Source organism: Oncorhynchus masou, chromosome 16, assembly GCF_036934945.1.
Source record: "Oncorhynchus masou masou isolate Uvic2021 chromosome 16, UVic_Omas_1.1, whole genome shotgun sequence".
Classification (NCBI taxonomy): domain Eukaryota; kingdom Metazoa; phylum Chordata; class Actinopteri; order Salmoniformes; family Salmonidae; genus Oncorhynchus; species Oncorhynchus masou.
Window position 1 is genome coordinate 19,620,502 of NC_088227.1, and position 23,209 is coordinate 19,643,710.

The 23,209-nt window shown below is 40.0% G+C and overlaps 2 protein-coding genes across 3 annotated transcripts in view; one reads left to right on the forward strand and one right to left on the reverse strand.

The window, feature by feature from the left end:
• LOC135557614 (polypeptide N-acetylgalactosaminyltransferase 14-like) overlaps positions 1–14,531 on the reverse strand; it is a 120,867-nt gene extending 106,336 nt beyond the window's left edge. Inside the window, exon 1 of the mRNA XM_064991054.1 lies at positions 14,193–14,531. Within this exon, the coding sequence (XP_064847126.1) occupies positions 14,193–14,324 (132 nt within the window). The 5' untranslated portion in view covers positions 14,325–14,531. The remainder of the gene's footprint in view (positions 1–14,192) is intronic.
• Positions 14,532–16,180: 1,649 nt separating this feature from the next.
• LOC135557616 (EH domain-containing protein 3-like) overlaps positions 16,181–23,209 on the forward strand; it is a 31,221-nt gene continuing 24,192 nt past the window's right edge. The window contains exons 1-3 of one of the 2 annotated variants that reach the window (XM_064991056.1): positions 16,181–16,364; positions 16,767–16,964; positions 19,980–20,156. In XM_064991056.1, the coding sequence (XP_064847128.1) occupies positions 16,363–16,364; positions 16,767–16,964; positions 19,980–20,156 (377 nt within the window). In that variant the 5' untranslated portion in view covers positions 16,181–16,362. Of the gene's footprint in view, positions 16,965–19,979; positions 20,157–23,209 lie in introns of both variants that reach the window. The other variant, XM_064991055.1, reaches the window with a different exon arrangement.

Consider the following 23,209-nt stretch of genomic DNA (forward strand, 5'->3'; position numbering starts at 1 on the left):
TTGCACGGCCTCCTTTGACTCCTAGCCAGGTAATGAGATTACCCCCAGCAGCTCATTTACAGATCTCTGTCTGTCTCGTCTCAGATGTGATGTTCAGGACTGCACAGCACACACACAGACAAAGACACACACACAGGGATATTTATTATTAGAAGTCCACATGGTGGTATAATTCAGAGCTGGGGGTCATAGCTCATAAACCAGCGAATGATAAAGTACAAATCAGTGCCAAGGCCGAGCTGGAGGCCCAGACACCAATAACATTAAGAGGGTGTGGACACTCCAGCCCAATAACACACATCCTGCATGGTTAATTTTTCCCTGAGACCGACAGGCTCATTTATCATCCCACTGGTCCACACATTAGGCCTAATGCCTCAGCCCTTTACACCATAATAATCATAATGTGTCATCATCTCCAATCTTCATTGTTGTTTCTCTGATGTCATCAGAGAGAAAGAGAAAGAGAGAGAGAGAGAGAGAGAGAGAGAGAGAGAGAGAGAGAGAGACACAGAGAGAGACACAGAGAGAGACACAGAGAGAGATTTGTCATGTTTTTATTATTTTGGAACTGTGTGTTTACTGCTAAATAAGATTGTTTTTCACTTTTGTTTATTATCTAGTTCACATACTTTGGCAATGTTAACATATGTTTCCCATGCCAAAAAAAAACCTTAAATTGAATTGAAACAATTGAAAGGGAGATATAATAAAGTGCCTGGGCATGGTGCATGGTGGGTAAATGATAGATGTGTGTTTGGTCCAATGTAGGTGTAGTTTCTGTCCCCCTGGGTATCACAGAAACAGTCAGTCATTATGACAGGCAGAAGCAGCCCTGACCTGTAGAATGTTAACACATCCCTCTTGCAGTAGACAGCCCATTCATTTTTCAACTTCCAGGTCAGGGTTAGCACAGTGTGCCGAGGTGATTTCATAGGGAGGGGAAATGTTCTTCTGTGTGATGTGTTCTCGTCCCTGTACTGGAGGGTAAACAGAGAAATACAGAGGAGTATGGGTAGAGGCATTGGATTGTCAAATTTTGCTTGCGCAACACAAAATACAATTCATTGGATTTTTCATACAGTCGGTGTGACTCGAAAGCCTCATCTGTATCTGTGATTTATACAGTGTAGGCCAAAGTAATCCTCCTTCTCCTAGTCATTTACAAAATAGCCTCCAATACCCTACTCAACAAATTGGATGCAGTCTATCACAGTGCCGTACGTTTTGTCACCAAAGCCCCATATACTACCCACCACTGCGACCTGTATGCTCTAGTTGGCTGGCCCTCGCTTCATACTCGTCGCCAAACCCTCTGGCTCCAGGTCATCTACCAGACCCTGCTAGGTAAAGTCCCGCCTTATCTCTGATCGCTGGTCACCATAGCTGCACCCACCCGAAGCACGAGCTCCAGCAGGTATATCTCACTTGTCACCCCCAAAGCCAATTCTTCCTTTGGCCGCCTCTCCTTCCAGTTCTCTGCTGCCAATGACTTGAACGAACAACAAAAATCTCTGAAACTGGAAACACATCTCCCTCACTAGCCTTAAGCACCAGCTGTCAGAGCAGCTCACAGATCACTGCACCTGTACATAGCCAATCTATAAATAGCCCAAACAACTCCCTCTTCCCCTACTGTATTTATTTATTTATTTTTGCTTCTTTGCACACCAGTATTTCTCTTTTGCACACTCATCTACCGTCGAATCTACCATTCCAGTGTTTTAATTGCTGTATTGTATTTACTTCGCCACCACGGCCTATTTATTGCCTTTACCTCTTATCTCACCTGATTTGCTGACATTGTATATAGACGTATTTTTCTACTGTATTATTGACTGTATGTTTGTTTTACTCCATGTGTAACTCTGTGTTGTTATATGTGTCGAACTGCTTTGCTTTATCTTGACCAGGTCACAATTGTAAATGAGAACTTGTACTCAACTTACCTACCTGGTTAAATAAAGGTGAAATAAAATAAATCAAATTAAAATAAATCAAATAAAAAGTCACTGCCCTTGTCGAGGGCCACATTGATTCAAGGTGGAAAAACAAGATACTTGGAAATGGTATCATTGCATCATCATCATGAATTGTTCTAATAATTTGTACTTTGTTTGACTTCTGTTGTCCTTCTCTTCATTTCTTATTTGGTGCTACTGTAGCCAATGTTTATTTAGCCCAACACTGCAGAGCAGGGGTGTGTCAATACTGGTGACAAGACTATCTTATAAAGGACGGAACACAATCAGGTAAATCAGCAGTCATCAACAAAGAGTGAAAAAAGGGACTTTTACAACGACCATCTTTTACATTGTTTTCTGGTTGCACCAATCTATCTCTGTCTAATGCTTCCTCTCTTTTTCAATGGGTAATGTTGGAATGGTGCTTGCCGCAATACAGGGTGGAGAAAACACAGTCAGTCATATGAATCATTGCAGCAGTGGGAGGAGAGCAAGAGGACGTGATATTGGTCTGGCAGCTGTTACATGGAATATGCTGTTTTCTGCGCGTGTGTGTGTGTGTGTGTGTGCGTGTACATATACAGTTGAAGTCGTAAGTTTACATACACTTAGGTTGGAGTATTAAAACTCGTTTTGCAACAACTCCACAAATTTCTTGTTAACAAACTATAGTTTTGGCAAGTCGGTCAGGACATCTACTTTGTGCATGGCACAAGTAATTTTTCCAACAATTGTTTACAGACAGATTATTTCACTTATAATTCACTGTATCACAATTCCAGTGGATCAGAAGTTTACATACACTAAGTTGACTGTGCCTTCAAACAGCTTGGAAAATTCCAGAAAATGATGTCATGGCTTTAGAAGCTTCTGACTAATTACCTGTACCTGTGGATGTATTTCAAGGCCTACCTTCAAACTCAGTGCCTCTTTGCTTGACAGCATGGGAAAATCAAAAGAAATCAGCCAAGACCAAGACATAATTTTTTTTTGTAGACCTCCACGTCTGGTTCATCCTTGGGAGCAATTTCCAAACGCCTGAAGGTACCACGTTCATCTGTACAGATGATGAACGTACTTTGGTGCAAAAAGTGCAAATCAATCCCAGAACAACAGCAAAGTACCTTGTGAAGATGCTGGAGGAAACAGGTACAAAAGTATCTATATCCACAGTAAAACGAGTCCTATATCGACATAACCTGAAAGGTCACTCAGCAAGGAAGAAGCCACTGCTCCAAAACCGACATAAAGAAGCCAGACTACGATTTGCATTCATTCTCTCTACTATTATTCTGACATTTCACATTCTTAAAATAAAGTGGTGGTCCTAACTAACATAAGACACTGAATTTCTACTAGGATTAAATGTCAGGAATTGTGAAAAACTGAGTTTAAATGTATTTGGCTAAGGTGTATGTAAACTTCTGACTTCAACTGTATGTGTCAAAAGCATGTCTAAATGTGGAAGGAGGTCAAGTATAAATCAAAGCAAACATAAATAGGCTATTTGAGTGCTCCCTGAGCAGGCCTCCTTTCCGGGAACAGACAAGTGCTTTTTATCGCCAACGCACACACATTATATCTATTTTCACGTATCCATCATACCTTGTACCAAAGCATAATGGCATTTGAACATCCAACGGTTCCCTACATATAATATAAATAACTCTCTCAGTCCCATATCTCAATTCCCATGCAAATCAAATGGGTGAGTATAAAGTGAATCATTTGTTTGTCATTTAATTTTGTCACTGTAGCAGTGGAAACCCGTATCTCCGGGGCTAAGTGGGTCTAGCTCCAACATGCTGAAGAAGTGGAGCAAAAAATAAATAATCAACAACCGCATTTGAGGTACACAGCACTGGAAGCGATTTTGATCAATCGCATCTAAACCATACTGTATGAAAGCTGAGCCGGCCGATGTTTCTATTAAATATTCACTTTGATTCCCTTTTTGCTTTTTTTGCATTTGGCGTCTGGAGAAAACAACCTCTCCATTTTTTTAACCAGCATAAACACACCAAATGTGTTTGTCAGAGAGTTTGACTCTTGCCTCTTTTGATCACTGAGGCACTGGGGTTTAGCAGGACTACTAAGGTTCTGTGTTCTGGTTGACAACTTGTTGACTTCGCCATGATTGGCTGCTGCATGTGGTCCACTTGAAATGAATGGAAATGGAAATTGGATGTATGGAGTGCAGATTTCTTACAGAAATACCATACTAATAAGTGAGTCATTTCTAACTAGTAACCCTGTGGGTGACTCCACTCCAGGGCAGGATGTACAGTATATAATGGTCCCTGTGCTGTGTTTCAAGCTGAATAGGCACCTAAGAGGCTACTTGAATCTAATTTTGTTAAGTTTAGAAAATCTATTCGGGGAGGGGGACATTGCGAACATAGCTGAATATCTGAGAGCCATGGAACATGTTCTCCTTTACTAAGGTCAAGAAAATGAAAAAAAAAACAATAAAAGCGCATCAAGGTTTCTACGGTAGAAATCCTCTCCCTGTTGCTGCCTGTCCTGCCACTGCATCCCGGGCTCCAAATTGAATTATAGAGCATGTCTTTCAAGCTGGGGGGACAATAAAGCAACAGAAAATTCCAGGTGCCCTCCCCCCTTCCAGCAGGCTTCAGAAGAACATCAGTGGTGAGATTATCAAAGCGGCTGCGGGCAACAGACCGAAAAACTAATAACTGGGGCGCTTCCTTGCCGGACACAGGTCTCTGAGTGTTATTTTGGTAGCTGGGAGAGAAATTGTCTGAAAGGCAATAAGCTGAATAGCCCCCATATTAACTAAATTCACACAAATGTGCCAGCACCCAGGCATCAAGATGTATAGACTTTGTGTGCCTCTAAATCCTTTTCATTATAACCTCAGATTCAGGCAGTGTTTGAGCTGAGCCTGAGTTGAGAGAAATCTGCTGGGCTTTCATAAAGTTAGAAGAAATATCCATATTTTTTCACTCTGGGAAAAAAAACCTGTTGATCACACAAAAGTAAAATGTTCATATTCAGCTATCCAATTGATAACACTTTTTCCTCTATACAAGAGAGGTGTAATAAACTATCATTTTATTACATGGCTATATACTGTGTATATACATTCTTAATCATCAAACAAACAACAACAATCCCTGAAGGTGAATTTCATTTTTCATTTTCTCTTGGCTTTAGTCTCAGGTTTGATTCATGTGTGAGGCCATCTACATGAATCATCTATGATGTAACTCTGCTCACAGACACACTATGAAAGCTCAATGTGTAACAGCGAACACTGCAGATTCTCAGCTCTAAAGCCATCCGCTTAACGGCCCCAATTTCTCAGGGAAATACCAAACGTGACAAGTTAGTTTATTCCCTTCACTTAGGTGTGTGATCCCTCTCCACTGTCAACATCTTCCTCACTGACTCAGGTTGAAATCAGACTCTTTCACATGAATGACTTCAAACAAAAAGAAGGTGGTACGTTCTCTTCTCTAAATGGTTTTATTTGCTCTTTGTCACTATTCTGTCTTTAGAACGTCACTCGCTCTGTCTAGCGCATTGCGAAATAGCTCTAGCAGCACTGACTAAATAAGATTGATGCCTCAATCCTTGGGAGATAAAGGTGAAAATTACAAATGTGCAGCAAAAGCAGACATATTCTAGGGAGAGCAAAAAACACATTGGTTACAACTGACAGCCCATTTAGAATAAATGTATATAATTTTTCCATAGTCTAGACAGAATCCCATCAGCCCTGTTTGAATGTTTCAGCATTTCAGCAGCAGCAGTGTTGTGCCATTACAATGCTGTATGGGTGGGAAAGTTATTATCAAGCAGGCAATATGTGTGTGTGTGTGTGTGTGTGTGTGTGTGTGTGTGTGTGTGTGTGTGTGTGTGTGTGTGTGTGTGTGTGTGTGTGTGTGTGTGTGTGTGTGTGTGTGTGTGTGTGTGTGTGTGTGTGTGTGTGTGTGTGTGTGTGTGTGTGTGTGTGTGTGTGTGTGCTTGCGTGCGTGCGTGCGTGCGTGCGTGTGCGTGCGTGCGTGTGTGTGTGTGTGTGCGTGCGTGTGTGTGTGAGGATGGTATGATTTATTGATCTGCTCCTCATAATAGGGGGAATAACTCCTCCGGGCATGGTAATGACTGCAAAACAGCCCTATCACAGCACTTAGCTAAGAGTAACAGTCTAACAGCCTCTGCTAAGGCAATTTCTTTCAATATCAAACTGGGAATTGCAAAATGATTAACACATATTAAATGAGGCGTGCTACTGTTTTTCTCTTTAACAGGAGATGGGTTTTGGGTAACACTTTGAGAGTAAATAATAAAAAGGACACTGCATATTTTGCTAAGTGTTTAAGCGTTTTCATAGTTCCTTCAGTCGATCCCATCCTGCTTGCCTAAGGCTTACAATAACACTCACTTTTTACACTTACTGTGCAAACACCACGTCAGAGAAAATGAGACCTTGTGCACAAGGACAGTGCCTCCTTTCAATGGCTACTCTACAACCACAAACACTCGATCCCTTCAAGATGACTCAATATCCCATAGTTTGACTCCATCCACAGTAATCCTAGCACATTCATATAACACCTACTGTACCAATCCTGAAGATGTGGTGCGGCAATCCTGACATGTAAAACATATTCATTCCCAGCTTCAGTCATTTTCATCCTCAGAACTCATTTTATTTCTCCCTCGTTGCTCTACTAGCAATGGGAAAAATAACAAAAATTCAATTTCATACGAGGTGGAAATGTGTCATTCCAATCATGTGGACGAGAGCATTCGGGAGTCATTGGCATTGTGATACAAAAGCTGAACACTGTGATTGGAACATCTGTCTTGTTTGTTCACCAGGTGAGAGTTACATTGGGAACAGACATGACATGAGAAATAACAGAGTTGTTGAGAGCTGGAGGAATGTAAGGTAGGTAAGGTAAGGTTATTTTATGACATAGAGGGAAAAATAGAAGAACCCAGTATGGCTGAGAACAACACACGCAAGTCTATGAGAATTGTTCTCCTGAAAACAACCATTGTGTGCTGTACATCCTACGAGTCATTTAAGTTTACAGTACAACTTAAAAACATAATAATGACCCAATTATCCTAAGGTTACATAGTAGTTAAGATTCTCCACACACAGCTCCAGGCGAGTCTCAACCACATGCCAAGCACCGTACAAACTTAAGCTTCAGAAAAGTGTGCTGCTGAAATGCCACACAAAAAGAGATGTAAGACGCATAATAAAAGCCTAGCGGCAGACAACTGATTCAGAAAAGAAAAGTATATCGTTGGGGATGAAAAGGCTGAGCGAGATCCCCTATGGGATCTGTGCTTTGTGCTGCACAAGCTTCCTCTGCAGAACAGCTCCCAATCTGCATCAGGAATAGCTCAAAGACCCCCAAAAGACAGAGCTTGAGGGGGAAGAGAAACTGCTGTGTTCTTCAAAGGAAGGATGAATCCATGCTCTGCTATAGATATCCTTAGGCAGTCTGCAGCTTTTATTGTTCACAAAGCAGCTAGGTAAACAAACCTACATGGTCTTCTGAGATAGATGGGAGGGGTTGAGGGTAGCTGAAGGATGGGACTAAAAACAAACAAAAGATAGCTATTGTAAAATATGCAGTGTCTGTAAAATGTATATAGTATGTATATACTATATTATGGAAGTAGAAGTCTAAGTGTTGTTGTCCATTAGTTTACTCCAATTAGGGGAGTGGTGGTAGGGTTATGGGAAAATAATAAAGGAAAATATTTTTTTAAGTATATATTTTATATATACAGTACCAGTCAAAAGTTTGGACACAGCTACTCATTCAAGAGTTTTCCTTTATTTATTTTTTACTATTTTCTACATTGTAGAATAATAGTGAAAACATCAAAATTATGAAATATCACATATGGAATCATGTAGGTTATACCAAAAAGGTTATAAACAAATCAAAATACATTTTATATTTGAGATTCTAAAAAGTAGCCAACTTTGCCTTGACGACAGCTTTGCACACTCTTGGCATTCTCTCAAACAACTAAAGGTTCATTTATGGACTTTCTTTCCTTTTTAATGTGTTTGTGCCGTGACTTCCGCCGAAGTCGGTTCCTCTCCTTGTTTGGGCGGCGCTCGGCGGTCGGCGTCGCCGGTCTTCTAACCATCATCAATCCACTTTTCATTTTGTCTTGCCTTCTCACACACCTGGTCTTAATATCCCTCATTACATGTTGTGTATTACTTGTTGTGTACCTTCCATGTCTTTGTGCGGAATTGTTTATTGTAAGTGCATGTGCACATTTTCTCTGGTGCGCGACGGGTTTTGTACCCATTTGTTTATTGTTCTGGTTTCCGGTGGTTTTATGAATAAAACTGCCCCGTTGATTACCCAGTTTTGCTCTCCTGCGCCTGACTTCCCTGTCGCCAGGTACGCACTCCCTTACAGTTTGAGCCAAATAGTTGTGTTAACAACCTAGGGGTGGTATACAGAAGATAGCCCTGTTCAGTAAAAGACCAAGTCCATATTACGGCAAGAACAGCTTAAATAAGCAAAGAGAAATGACAGTCCATCATTACTTTAAGACATGAAGGTAAGTCAATATGGAACATTTCAAAAACTTTGAAAGTTTCTTCAAGTACAGTCTCAAAAACCATCAAAAGCTATGATGAAACTGGCTCTCATGAAGACAGCCACAGATGCTGCAGAGGATAAGTTCCTTAGAGTTACCAGTCTCAGAAATTGCAGCCCAAATAAATGCTTCAGAGTTCAAGTAAGAGACACATCTCAACATCAACTGTTCAGAGGAGACTGTGTCAATCAGGCCTTTGTGGTCTAATTGCTGCAAAGAAACCACTAGTAAAGAACACCGATAAGAAGAAGAGACAAAAATACGAGCAATGGACATTAGACCGGTGGATATCTGTCCTTTGGTCTGATGAGTCCAAATGTTCAATTTTTGGTTCCAACCGCAGTGTCTTTGTGTGACGCAGAGTAGGTGAACGGATGATCTCCACATGTGTGGTTCCCACCGTGAAGTATGGAGAAGGAGGTGTGATGGTGCTTTGCTGGTGACACTGTCAGTGATTTATTTAGAATTCAAGGCACACTTAACCAGCATGGCTACCACAACATTCTGCAGTGATACACCATCCCATCTGGTTTGCGCTTAGTGGGACTATTATTTGTTTTTCAACAGAACTATGACCCATAACACACCTCCAGGCTGTGTAAGTGCTATTTGATCAAGAAGGAGAGTGATGGAGTGCTGTGTCAGATGACCTGGCCTCCACAACCCAATTGGGATGAGTTGGACCTCAGAGTGAAGGAAAAGCAGCCAACAAGTGCTCAGCATATGTGGGAACTCCTTCAAGATGGTTGGAAAAGCAATCCTCATGAAGCTGGTTCAGAGAATGCCAAGAGTGTTTAAAGCTGTCATCAAGGAAAAGGGTGGCTACTTTGAAGAAGCTCAAATATAAATATATTTTGATTTATTTAGTTATTGGTTATTACATGATTTCATATGTGTTATTTCCTAGTTTTGATGTCATCTATTATTCTGCAATGTAGAAAATAGTAAAAAGAAAGAAAAACCGTGGAATTAGTAGGTGTGTCCAAACTTTTGACTGGTACTGTATATTTACCATAAATATATATGGGGGACTGGAAATGATACAGACATTTACATTAATGGAAGCCACACTCTATCTGCAGTATTAAAGCTGACCTACCCCCTGAAAAAATGTAATACAAAAATGAACTATGTGGTGAGAGTACACTGAGTGGGAATATTGCATTTGCATTTGAATGACAGATACCCACAATGTATGTTTTATTATCTGTGCAGCAGCATTTCCCACAGACTACCCATTTTTCTGGTCTGCTTACTCTACAAATAATTTCTTACAGGTCTTCAACCCATAACTCAGTGTCTTGAAAATATTTTTGATTTATTTCAATGTTTTACCCAACGTTGAAACTCATCAGCATGAACATTCCAACTTGAAACTTTACTCCAGAAACCCAAACACCATCTCAGACTAAAACATACTTGTCACGACTTCGGGCCGAAGTTGGTCCCTCTCCTTCTTCGGGCGGTGTTCGGCGGTCGACGTCAACGGCTTTCTCGACACAACCGATCTATGTTTCATTTTCGTTTTGTTTTGTCTTGATCATACACACCTGGTTTCTATTCTATTAAATATGTTCCTTAATTAACCCTCTGATTTCCCTCTCTGTGTTGTTTGTCATGTGGGTTCTCGTTGTTCGTCCTTGGAATTATTGTATTTGTTCCTTGTTGGAATCTTACTTATTTTGGAGTAAACTTTGGATGATTACTTAGAACTGTGTCCTGCGCTTGACTCTGCATTTTTTTTTTTTTTTCCTTTTACCAACGTCCTCACAGTACTCAGTTGATAGAGGCCCTTCAATTGGCCAGTCTTGATTTTTCAGTGTAACATTTCTAGTGTTGATTCCAGAATTAAATTTGCTTCATAACAGTGAAATTAACAGTCAAGTAAATCTACATTTTAGAGAGCAAAACATTCCCATCAAAACCTAACCAATCATTGTCATAGTTTTCAGCATGCTCTACTTCAGGGAGATTTGTTTAGGATTGTTTTTAATATCTGTGTTTTTGCTTGTACATTGATTAATCTTATGATACACATAGATACATAACAAATGTTTCTAAACTAATCCAATCAGTTAGTTAGATTAATTGCACTGTTACTGTTTAAATTGTTTAGGCAGTCTTCTTAACACATTTCTTAAACCCTGACAGTCATTCTGAATGCAGGTTGAGGGCGAATGTCAATTCCAATTGTTAGATATCCTAACAGTGTTTGGATTCCAATAGGAATTAAACATCACTTTGCAAGCCAGCATAATGTGACTTGCAGGCCTGATGTGACCTGTAAACTAGTAGTTTCTTAACACCACTGTGTTAGGTTAAAATTAGGCCATTGAAGAAAGGCCTTATGATATATGTCATAGAGTTACATTTTAATAATAGCATTCGCCTAGGTACTCCATTGGTGAAAGCCACAGGCTTTTAAAAGGAAAGAACTTTCAATTTGAAATTTGACACATTAGCAAACTTGAGGGATTCCTATTTGAGTCAGAAAAGGATATTCATATGATAGGTCAGATATAAAAAACCTTGCAGAGACCCTATCCAACTGACAATCTCTTTAAAAAATATATAAACTATTGGAACCAAGACTTAAAAATAACTGATATTGGTACAATATTTTTATTTAACCTTTATTTAACTAGGCAAGTCAGTTAAGAAAAATTATTATTTTACAATGACGGCCGACCCCGGCCAAACCCTCCCCTAACCCGAACGACGCTGGGCCAATTGTGCATCGCCTTATGGGACTCCCGATCACAGCCGGTTGTGATACAGCCTGGAATAAAACCAGGGTCTGTAGTGGTGCCTCTAGCACTAAGATGCATTGCCTTAGACTGCTGTGCCGCTCGGGAGCCCTGATGAAGGGAATGTTGGAACATAACTAAATAAATTACAGTTAAACGAAAATGGAGGCTTAATCCAGTATATACAAATGTATAGAATTTATTACACAAGTGACAAAATTCAGGAAATCTACAGCACAATGGCAGACTCATGTCTTATGTGTAAACTAACAATGACTCAATAATCCATGCCTTTTGGGAATGCTATAAACTCAAAATGTTATGGGCGGATTTAGAAAGTTGGCTGTCCGAAGTATTACAATTTAAATGTACTTTTAATCCGTCGGTCTGCATATTTCAAGACATGGCATATGAGGGTGCAGTGAGATACCCGATGGGTTGGACGATACTTTTCTCGTCAATCATCTTGAAAAAAGGCTATACTTAAAAACTGGAAATCAACCAATCCTCTATTGTTAACACAATGGAAGGGTCAACTGCTTTATTATCTAAACGTTGAAAGTGTGTGGGCGATGAAAAGAAACAAAGTGGTGCAGTTTGAGGCCATGTGACGGAGAGTGATGCAGGCGCTGAAGATGGGGGTATGTGCAGGTGGATATGGGCAGGGGTGGTGTCGCGGATGTTTCTGTGCGTTTGTATGTTTATGTTTTGTAAATAATAAAATAATTTTATAACCACGTCTCTGTCGCAGTCATGTGTGGTAACTCTACAACTCACTCAAATAAAAAAAAGGCACCCTGGGTAATATGCAAACTGGGCTTTACCCCAGGGGTCTCAAACTCATTCCATGAAGGGCCTAGTATCTGCTGGTTTTAGTTTTTACCTTTCAATTAAGACCTAGACAATGAGGTGAGGGGAGTTCCTTACTAATGAGTGACCTTAATTCATCAATCAAGTATAAGGAAGGAGTGAAAACCCACACACACTTAGCCCTCGATGAAAAGAGTTTGGAAGATTTGCTTTACACCATTCAGTGTTACAACAACACCCAAAAACGATTTAGGGTAACACTACAGGTGATCATTTCTTACACTAAGCAGCGTGAGCACTAAGCAAAGTGAGTCAAGTCTACTCTAAATCAAGTGTTATGTTTTACATTGTAGGTGCTGCATATTACTCTACAGTAGAATTATGCAAACACCATAATCAAGTTCATTTGACACTTTCCAAGTTAAATGGAGAACACGGCAACAGAATTAAATCTTTAACACTTTCAAACGTGTTATTTTAAAACCAGTACAGTGGGAATCATACGTTCACTGAAAATAGTGTACATTTAACACTTTCCAAGTGTGTACCATTTGAAACTGAATCATCAATCCAGCCGAGTGCCTACATCACAAGTGTAATTCCACCATTCAGCTCCCACACCGAAAAGCACTCACTTCCTCATTTGCCTGAGGAATTCGGAGTGGCATACAACACTTTTAGCAGTAAGCTTTTGAAAACCCCCCAGATATACCACAATAACTGGACCACAAAATATGATAAAATCTGTCTTCTGCACTGCACAAAACAAGTTATACTTCAGGGGGGAAATCGGCAATGGTTTCATTAAAGCTGCCTTTATAAAACAGGAGTATTAGGCATAGAAATGTGTTGGCTGTAAAAAAAGGTTACATCTTTGATGACTATAATTGCCCCGGTCTGACTGTCTTGGTAAATAAAGGTAGACAGTGTTATTCCATCACATTATGTCCTTCAGCTGATCCAAAATGTATTTTCACACAGGGACCATCTATTACAAGTCAATGATTGAACCTATTGTCTGATGATGCTGCATTTTCCGACACAAGTACAGAACATCTAATACCAGGTGGCTATAAAGGGCCAATAGGCAGAAATTCATGGATACAGTTTAAATTATGTTAACAACAGATTGAGGAATTCGTGTATTTGAGGAATTCATATAGGAATTCATGTATCAGTGTTTAATAACTGATGTAGGAGCCTACACTTTGAACATAGTGGAACTTTTGTTCATGCCAATTTAGTGAGCCTCTGACTGTTCTTTGTGCAAGATGCATTTCATAGGCTATCGGATGTTTATTCCGTTAAATATTATATGATACAACTGTATCTTATTTTCACTTTGGAACGTACAGAAATCTCATCTAAACATCAATAAACTGCTTATAAACACATTAGTATGTATCCTGATGCCTAGTCCCTTTACCCCTATACATATCTATAACTATCACTCCAGTATCCCTGCACATTGTACATGCTTTATGATATACTGGAACTGACTGACCCTGACTGACCCTGTATATCGTATGCTTACGTTTCTCGTGTTCTTCTTATGTCTTATTTTTTTATTTATTGTGTGTTTTTGTTCAACCTAATGTCATTTTTAGTTTTATATTGCTATTGATTGCTGCATTTTTGGAGTTTAGAGCTAGCAAGAAAGGCATTTCACTGTACTTGTGGGTGTGACATTAAAACCTGAAACTTGAAACTTTTAACTACTTGAAACTGCACTTTGCAATATATAATGTATGCAGACAAATTCATTCGATCCTGAATTTTTTTAAAGTTAGGAAAAACTGGTTGTATGTGGTCTGCAAACTTCTAGAAAGCAATATAGAGGGAGCCGTGATACTCTTTCGGCATATAGCTCCGTGGAAATTCTGACACCCTCTCAAACCTCAATAAATATTTTCCTAGAAACACGCATTACCTGCGCGCACCTAGCACTCTTCTGTATATTGGTACACGTTTAGACTACACAACTGCTGAATGCATAGGAAGTGATATTGTGTGATATAGGTAAAATGATTATCGAATAAGAACTGATAGTGTTGCTTACCTTTCCGTACTGTGCATCTTTAGTCCCCAGGTCCGATACTTTCTGCCTACTTAAGAGTATCAAATACAGTAGTGCAGCAATCCAACAAAGCACCACCAATGCCAAAGTCAGCTTTCGGGAAAGCCGTTTCATTTTCCTATGAGTTACTGGAGCAGATATCCCCGCTTTATTGGCGCTGGGCAATCTACGAGAAGCACATTTCTAGGAATTCTATGAAAGTCGGTTGTGGAGACGTGGTTTTGCGCGCTGCTCTCACATGCTCTGGTTCTCTTCTCGAGCGCTGCAAGCTCGCTCCAGACGCATTCCCTGGTTGCGAGAATGTCTATGACGGGACTGGTAGTAGGCTGTTACACAGCGATGACTCGCTGGAGCTACGAAGTACTATACTGGAATCCGTCCAGCTCGATAAAAATCAGCCGGTTGGGGGTATCTATAAAATCGAATGGGTTTAGCACCACCTACCGTGTAAATCATAATGTACAAGGTTCTGTAGTCTATTGTACTTGCAATGTATGTATGCAGTAATAGATATCGTTTATAATCAACCATGCAGCCTAATTAATCTCAAGTTTGTTTTACAGAGTTATGGGGTATTATAATACTGGTGACCCAGCTCGGTCACCCGTGATACCAGCCAGTAGGATATCGGGAGACAATGTGGAAACCGGCCACTAGGGGTACCAGTGAGCGAGGTTACCTTCAAGTAGGTTTCGGTTTTGCTAGGTTATTGTGGATGGGGATGGTGGACCAGTGGCAGCATCTGATTCCAAAGGTTGTAAATTCGAATCTTGCAATAGAAAGTTGTTTTTAGTTTTAAGCCTTTCCCAAATCTTAACCCTTTACGTTAACCATTGGGAGTTTTTGGCTAACCGTAAGCTTTCGGATTGAATGCCCAAACTTAACCCTAACCTTAACCCTAACAAATTCTGAGGTAGTGCATAAACTTAACCTGAAACACTTCGAAATGTGACATTTGCAACAACTTTGCAATGTTATGTTTGAGAAGCATGGATGAATGTCTAATTCTGACGTGAGCCTGTGAGAGCTAGTTGCAGTGACCATTGAACAGGTGGGACTAGGTCTGGTGACAAAAAATAACAAATAGATTAGAACAGAAAATATCTTTATTGACAATTTCCGAATTCATCCTATATATTGTGCTGTACTTTTGATATGAACTAATCTCACTTCGATTTACTTATAAACTCAATTTACAGACCTTAAAAAATAGCAAACGGATCAAAAAAGTATTATCTTGTTGCACCATCTAGTGGTGGTCAATCGTCGAATAATCCATAAACCATAAACTATTGTATGTTTAAATGTTGTCCAGCAGGTGTCATACTGGTATGTAGAATAGACTGTAAGGGAACGGATAGATGTCTTGCTATGGTCTCTGCCCCCTCTCTCTAAATTTGGACAGTTGTGTCTCTACAACTTTTGACATCACTGTAGACCATACATTCTACACGGTAGGCCTACAATAGACTTAAGACAGTTACGTTGTATCCTCTCCTCAATTTAGTTCCATTGTGCTCTCCTTTAATTGTGGGCTGCATCATAAGGACACTTTTTTTGTGACACTTTTGTATTTTCTATTTTTATTAAAGAGAAGATTTTATTACAATATTGTTTTTATATAAAGTCAACACTTTATATATTTGCGCGTACCAGTATATTTATATATTAAATGACACAAGCAATATATGTGTAGGTATTTGGAAATGTTGACATGGATCTTTTCTATTTTCTTTAGTAATGTAAGATGGAAGATTGTTATAAACCATACACTTGCAATTTATGACTGATACAATGTGTATAGCAATTTTGCGATCACCCATTGTTTGTTGTATTACCACTAGAGGAGCATCAACAATGAGATGCTAGTGGTCCTTCATCCGCTAATATGGCGCTGCCATCACTGCCTTCAGTCGCTGTAATACTGGGTGGGGTTTTGCCAGTAGTTGGGCATTTCCTTTCGGATTAGATTTCGTTGTCAGACTGGTATTTAAATATACTGCAGTAACGAAGCCGGGGAAGCCAGTGGAAACCAATGACCGCTCAAGATTCCACGCTATATTATACCTCTATTATTGTTTTCTTCATTTGATTCGAAAAAGGTATATTATATAGAACAGTATTTTGAAGATTCAACCGCGTCAGAATTCAAATGTAAGACGACATCACAATTTGCCAGCTTGATACGTGGATCATTTTTGGGATTCCTCTACAGTTTGAATGAAAATCGTGCTTTTTACCTGTGATATGTAAATGTGCATGTATAAATGCTTAGGATCACTAGTATGTGTTTAGTCTAGTCAAGTTACTGGCTTATAGTGGTCTGTGCATCTTTGTCTCGTGTTTGGCCTGTAAAGACTTGGGGAACGCTGTCCATTCAAGGATATGTCTGCATAATATTTGATTGAAAGAAAAAACAAACCATCTACTAAACCAATAAGAAAGAGATCATCTGAATTATTTTAATAGAAAAAGCACCAATAGAGGCCCCTATAGAGTATAAGATTGTCCATTGTCGAATTGCATCATGTTCAGCTGGTTGGGTACCGATGACAGGAGGAAGAAGGATCCTGAGGTCTTTCAGACAGTCAGCGATGGCCTCAAGAAACTCTACAAAACCAAGCTGTTACCCTTGGAGGAACACTACAAATTCCACGAGTTCCACTCGCCCGCCTTAGAGGATGCCGACTTTGACAACAAGCCCATGGTTCTCCTTGTGGGGCAGTATTCCACTGGAAAGACCAGCTTCATACGGTACGTCTGTGTTTGAAATGTGGGTGCTTTGGTTGCCGGTCAGTAGGCCAAAACACTAGTGCGTTTTGTCCACTGATATGCAAAGAGGGGATGTTACATGCATGGCAAGCACTGCATATGTAGAGTTTGATGCAACAAGTTGATTTTTATTGTAGTACAAATGATCCTAGAAAGAGACATCTGTTAGTGTTTGGGTTGACTGGATTCCTGTTCAACCTTGGGCAGATGCAGGTCAAATGTTGACATATTCTGACTTAGGAGGGATGAGACATTCCAACAGACAAGAGAGCAACCTGCTGAGTTAGCATTCACCTATTATGGTATAGATGACTACAAAACGACAAGTACATTATGGAAATCTAGTGGTATTGCATAGTTATAGACATAGAACTACCTATTACTATCCTGTAATCCTCAATGCCATTTTGTGATTACATGTTACACTAATCATCTGCAATGTTCCCCATATAGTCACACCCATAACACAGGAATGTCAGCTGTTCCATTGATTTGTCTGTTAAACTAGTCCATGACCATAGAACAGATCATATTTCCAGCATTTAACTATGGACTGCTATATGGCATGCCAACCATCTCACTTAGTGCTCATCAAAAGAATAAAAGAGCAGATGGAAAATCTTGGACCCAAAAGCATGTGTTGGGTCTCTCTGAGTCTACCACAAAGCAAACTTTGTCCTGGAGATGGGATGGGAGGCAGATATAACTCTCCTTGTATCATTGTTTTTGTGGGGGCATGTTTTCCACATCCAAACTTTACTGGTGAGACTAAAAGTGAATCCCTCTAGCTGTGCAGTAATGCCAGTGAATACTAGTGCTTTTCCTGCTATCCCAAGGTCAGAAGTGAGATGCAGTCCTCTGCTGTCCTCTCGCTGATAAGCCCTGCTGGTTCCAACCTTCTCATCAGCTCCCTTATTGCTATAGCAACATGTCACTAATAGTTTCCAGAGCGACTAGTCCAGGAGTTATAGAGAGGCGCGATAAGTTAGAGACATTAGTCTGGAATAATGTAGAGAATGCCCCTGGCCACTGGAAGCACTTACTGTGTATGATCAGCTTTAAAAGTCTGAAACGCTTTGGGACAATCTCACTTCCTGTCCCCTTTTAGTTTGTACTCTCTAAATGAGTTATTAGCTTTAGGGCGCTGTTACTTCATAGCCTTTCATAGATTGTAGTACTTATTTTCAAACGAGTTATCATGTTTGGGTTAAGTAATTGAATAGTAGGGCTTTGTTCTCATGCTTTTGAACGTGTGGGTGAGAATGATATTTGAGTGTGGGCTGGTTGATAGGGTTCTGTCTCAATCTGGCCATATAACTGGTCTTAATTAGGCAGGCCTTTAAAATCCACGGTGACATGCAAACAACATTCTGTAACCAGGTATGGTCGTGATCCCTTGGTATAGACAGAGGGAGAAATCCTTGAAATCCTCTGATTGATATCAGACATGCTAAATTCCAGGTATATCAATCCCTGGACAAGATTGGATTAGATATGGATCGCATGCCATCTGATAAAAATATCACATATCTAGGAGCTTTCTATATGATGATAATTTAGTTTTTCGCTAAATAACTTTTTATACTTTATACTTCTATTTTATGCTAAAGCCAGACCATACTCTATGTGCACTCACAATAGGAGTCCATTTCTAAAGTTGGAAACATTTGAATGTTTAATCAACTACGGTTCAGCACTGGCCAAGTCGATGATGGCTTTGTCCCACTGGGCACAGACGTCAATTCAGCATCTATTCCACATTGGTTCAATGTCATTTCATTGAAATGACATGGAAACGTCGTTGATTCAACCAATGTGTGCCCTGTGGGGTTTCCTATGCTGCCTGTCATGGTCCAGTCCACTGTCAGAGTTTCTAGAGCTAGCCTTTCCTAATTGCTTTTTTATTTTACCTTTATTTACCTAGGCAAGTCAGTTAAGAACAAATTCTTATTTACAATGACGGGCTACCAAAAGGCAAAAGGCCTCCTGCGGGGGCAGGGGCTGGGATTGAAATACAAATAAATTAAATAAAGATATAGGACAAAACACATCCCGACAAGAGAGACAACACCACATAAAGAGAGACCTAAGACAACAACATACCTAATGGCTTGGGGATAGAGGAAGAGATGGGCGGGGCTAATTGGGCTACTCTCCTTTTCTCTGTGATTTGTACCCTATGCGAGGTCACTGTCCTGCAGGATAGGGCCATAGGCAGCGTCTTTAGTTTCCTGTGTGCATTGTTCATAGAGGACCTGCAGGCCTATGTGGCGGCTGCAGTAGGGAGAGTTGTTGGGAAAGAGCTAGGCCTGTGTTTGTGTGTGTGCTGACTCCTCAGTCCTCCATGCTATGAAAGAACACAGGCCTTCTTTCCTCTCTGGTCTGTCTCCTAACACATGCGCTGTCCCTGTGCTCTCCATCAGGCCAGTTTCACTCTGTCTCCCTTCCTCTCACTGAAGCCTCAGTGGCAGAGCTGTGGGAAGGTAACATCTGGCTCTGGACAGTGCTGCTCATCTACGGTTGGCCATTTACTGCGGCACTGTATTATGGATTTAAAAAGTGTCTACAGAGAGACCATACTAACTGGCACTGTTGACCCCTATGACAAGATGTGTGTAGAGCGGATATATAGAGTATCAGCTGGTTGACCTCACATCTGTTAGTGCTTTAAAGGTTTAAAGTAGTTTAAAAGGACAACTTCAGTTATAAATTACTAGTATTTACAATTCAATGCATTTCTAGGATTCTGCAGATTCTATACAATTATACTACATTTTTAAACATCTGTAATGTCAATTTGGACTGATTGACAATGAAACTCTTGACCATGACCCTATAATTCAACAATGTTATTATGTTCTTTTAAAAAGATGGTTAAGTATGATTTTACTTTGTAACTGGTAGGTGTACTGGGCCTGTAATGTAAAATGTAAATTAAGATAGTGGGACAATAAAATAATGCATAAACAGACATCCATTTCTCCTATTACTCCCCAGATACCTGTTGGAGCAGGATTTCCCTGGAATGCGGATTGGGCCGGAGCCCACAACAGACTCCTTCATTGCAGTGATGCATGGAGACACGGAGGGGGTGATCCCTGGCAACGCCCTCGTTGTCGACCCCAAGAAACCCTTTAGGAAGCTCAACTCCTTCGGAAATGCCTTTCTCAACAGGTGAGACTATAGCAGTCCACATATAGTATTCTAGTTGGATGACTCAAGTTTTTATAGAAGGGTTGGTTGTTTAGCAACAAAACCGACACGTGCACAACTATGGTGCAAAACAGATGGGGTTGACTTAGACTGTTGACAACATGTAAACTATATTTAATCTCCAAATGTTTATTGAACGCGTAAGTACATTTGCACAATGAACACTTGTTATCGCTCAAAAAAATTGTTACAGTTGTTGGTTAGCTAGCTAGCGAATTTCAACCATAGCATAGACATGATATCAGTCAAAACGCCTCAGAACAAGACACTAACAAGATACAGTGAACTAAAAGGAAACACCTATGATTCCCCACATGGCAGGTTCTTGTCATTGTTGCTAGCTATCTGACCGTTCGGAATCATAACAACGCATGCCTTCTGGCCACATCGATGTGTGAACATATTTTTTGTGATGTTGTCAGCCAGCCCGTCTACACAGCATATGAAAACTCACATTTCTGATTTATTTTACGATGACTTGTTTTTTTTAGTGGCCATATCCTAGATGACAGGGCAAATATTCCGTATCTTATTATCTTTCTCCCCCCAAAATAATTTTGTGCATCAGACAGAATGTGAAAAAAACTCTAAAGGCCCCTGGAGAAGTTCTTCAAATTTGCTTTTTTTTTCTGTGCTCAAATGCTAGAATATTTATCTAGAACTCTTCTAGTAATCCTTGTGAGTGCTTCTCTGTGCTCTTGCTGAATTCCAATCAGTTTCAGAATACCATTTGATTTGAAATTCCAATATGTTTTGGAATACTCCTTTGTATAAAGTTGACATGAAACTCACCATCCTTGAGGAAAGGAAAGGGAGGGAGGCGGAATGAGTACAGGAGCGAGAGTGAAAGTTAACTTTAGCCTTTCTCGGCGGTTGCTGTGTTGAGCTGTGTTTACCATGTCACAGGATGATATCATGACCAGAGACTCCTGAACCTGCCACACATGCTCTACATTCCACCTCTGATTGAATTTCACTCTGCTCACTGCTCAAGGTTTCCCTTAGTTGCAGACTGTCAGTGGGTCTGTTTGCTCTTTACAGTGCCTTCAGCAAGTATTCACACTCCTTGACATTTTCCACATTTTACAGCCTGAATTTAAAAAGGATTAAATCCAATACAACACATTACTGAGTACTACTCTACATATTTTCAAACATAGTGGTGGCTGCATCATGTTTTGGGTATGCTTGTAATTGTTACGGATTTTGGAGTTTTTCAGGATAAAAAATAAACAGAATGGAGCTAAGCACAGGCAAAATCATAGAGGAAAACCTGGTTCAGTCTGCTTTTCACCAGACACTGGGAGTTGAATTCACTTTTCAGTAGACAGGACAATAACCTAAAACACAAGGCCAAATATACACTGGAGTTGCTTACCAAGAAGACAATAAATGTTCTTGAGTGGCTGGGTGACAATTTTGACTTAAATCTGCTTGAAAATCTATGGCAGGACTTAAAAAATGGTTGTCTAGCAATGATCAACAACCAATTAGAAAGAGCTTGAATAATTTTTTTAAAGAATAATGGACAGATATTGTACAATCCAGGTGTGCAAATCTCTTAGAGACTAAACCAGAAAGAATCACCTTTGGCAGCATTACAGCTGTGAGTCTAACACCACTCAGGGGTGTGACTACTTATGTAAATGAGATATTTCTCTATTTCATTTTCGATACATTTCCTAAAATCAAAATATATACATGTTTTCACTTTGTCATGAAGGGGTATTGTGTGTAGATGAATGAAGAACTATTATATTTAAGACATGTGGAATAAGTCGAGGAGTATGAATACTTTCTGAAGGCACTGTGTTGACTGATCAACCCAGGGGGTTTCCACTGTAAGCACAAGGCTCAGTGTGTTTCCTGAGGGAGATGATAGGAATACAAGGCTTGTGATGGTTTCTGCAGGTGGCTCTGACAATGTTAAGGAGGAGAACATATGTGTGGAAATAAGGGTTCTTAAGAGTTTTTTTTAAGGGTTCTTGGCATACGGCCGCTGTTTGTTTGCAAGCAGGAGAATCAAAAGAGCAGAGGATAGCTCAACTATGTATCTGGCATTCTAGTCTCTTGCATTTCCAACATAATTATATATTTCTTATATCAGCGTGAACATGTTTTTTTTTTATAGATAAGAAACAGCCAATGTTACAGTTGCATTATTTGGTCGACAAAGCTGTCATTGTATTGGTGAGCGAACGATCATGTGACCCTGTCATGAGAAGCCCTCTGCTGCTTGGTGCAGCTTGCAGACGAGGAGGCCTAACATCCTGTCTGCAGCAGCATCCTCGTCTGCTGCAGCCTTCCTGTGTTACAGTAACCACTATCGAGATTCAAGAAAATGCTTTATACTGTAAATTGGTCAATTGAATTTGTCTTATTTTGCCGTTTGAGTTTGAAATGACCAAAGGGGGGTATGAAACACATATTTTAGTCTAAGAGGTCCATTGAGACCCACCCAGAAAAATTACACATGTTTCTGGGAACAGTTCACATGCTTCAAGACACCAAGCTCACTCTGTCTTGTCTTGAAAGGCTATACCAGACCGGTCATTTCCCCTCAGTAATAATTGTCACTTTCATGTACTATGTTTAGGACAGTGGAGACTAATGATAATAATGGCTGAAACGGAGTGAATGGAATGGCATCAAACTCATGTGTTTGGTGTATTTGATACCATTCCACTTACTCCGCTCCAGCCATTCCCACGAGCCTGTCCTCCAATTAAGGTGCCACCAACCTCCTGTGGTTTAGGAAGTATGATTTGGTTCTAAGTGGTCAATACTTTATTTTACATGAAGAATACCTACAGTATATCACAAAAGTGAGTACACCCCTCACATTTTTGTAAATATTTGAGTATATCTTTTCATGTGACAACACTGAAGAAATGACACTTTGCTACAATGTAAAGTAGTGAGTGTACAGCTTGTATAACATTGTAAATATGCTGTCCCCTCAAAATAACTCAACACACAGCCATTAACGTCTAAACCGCTGGCAACAAAAGTGA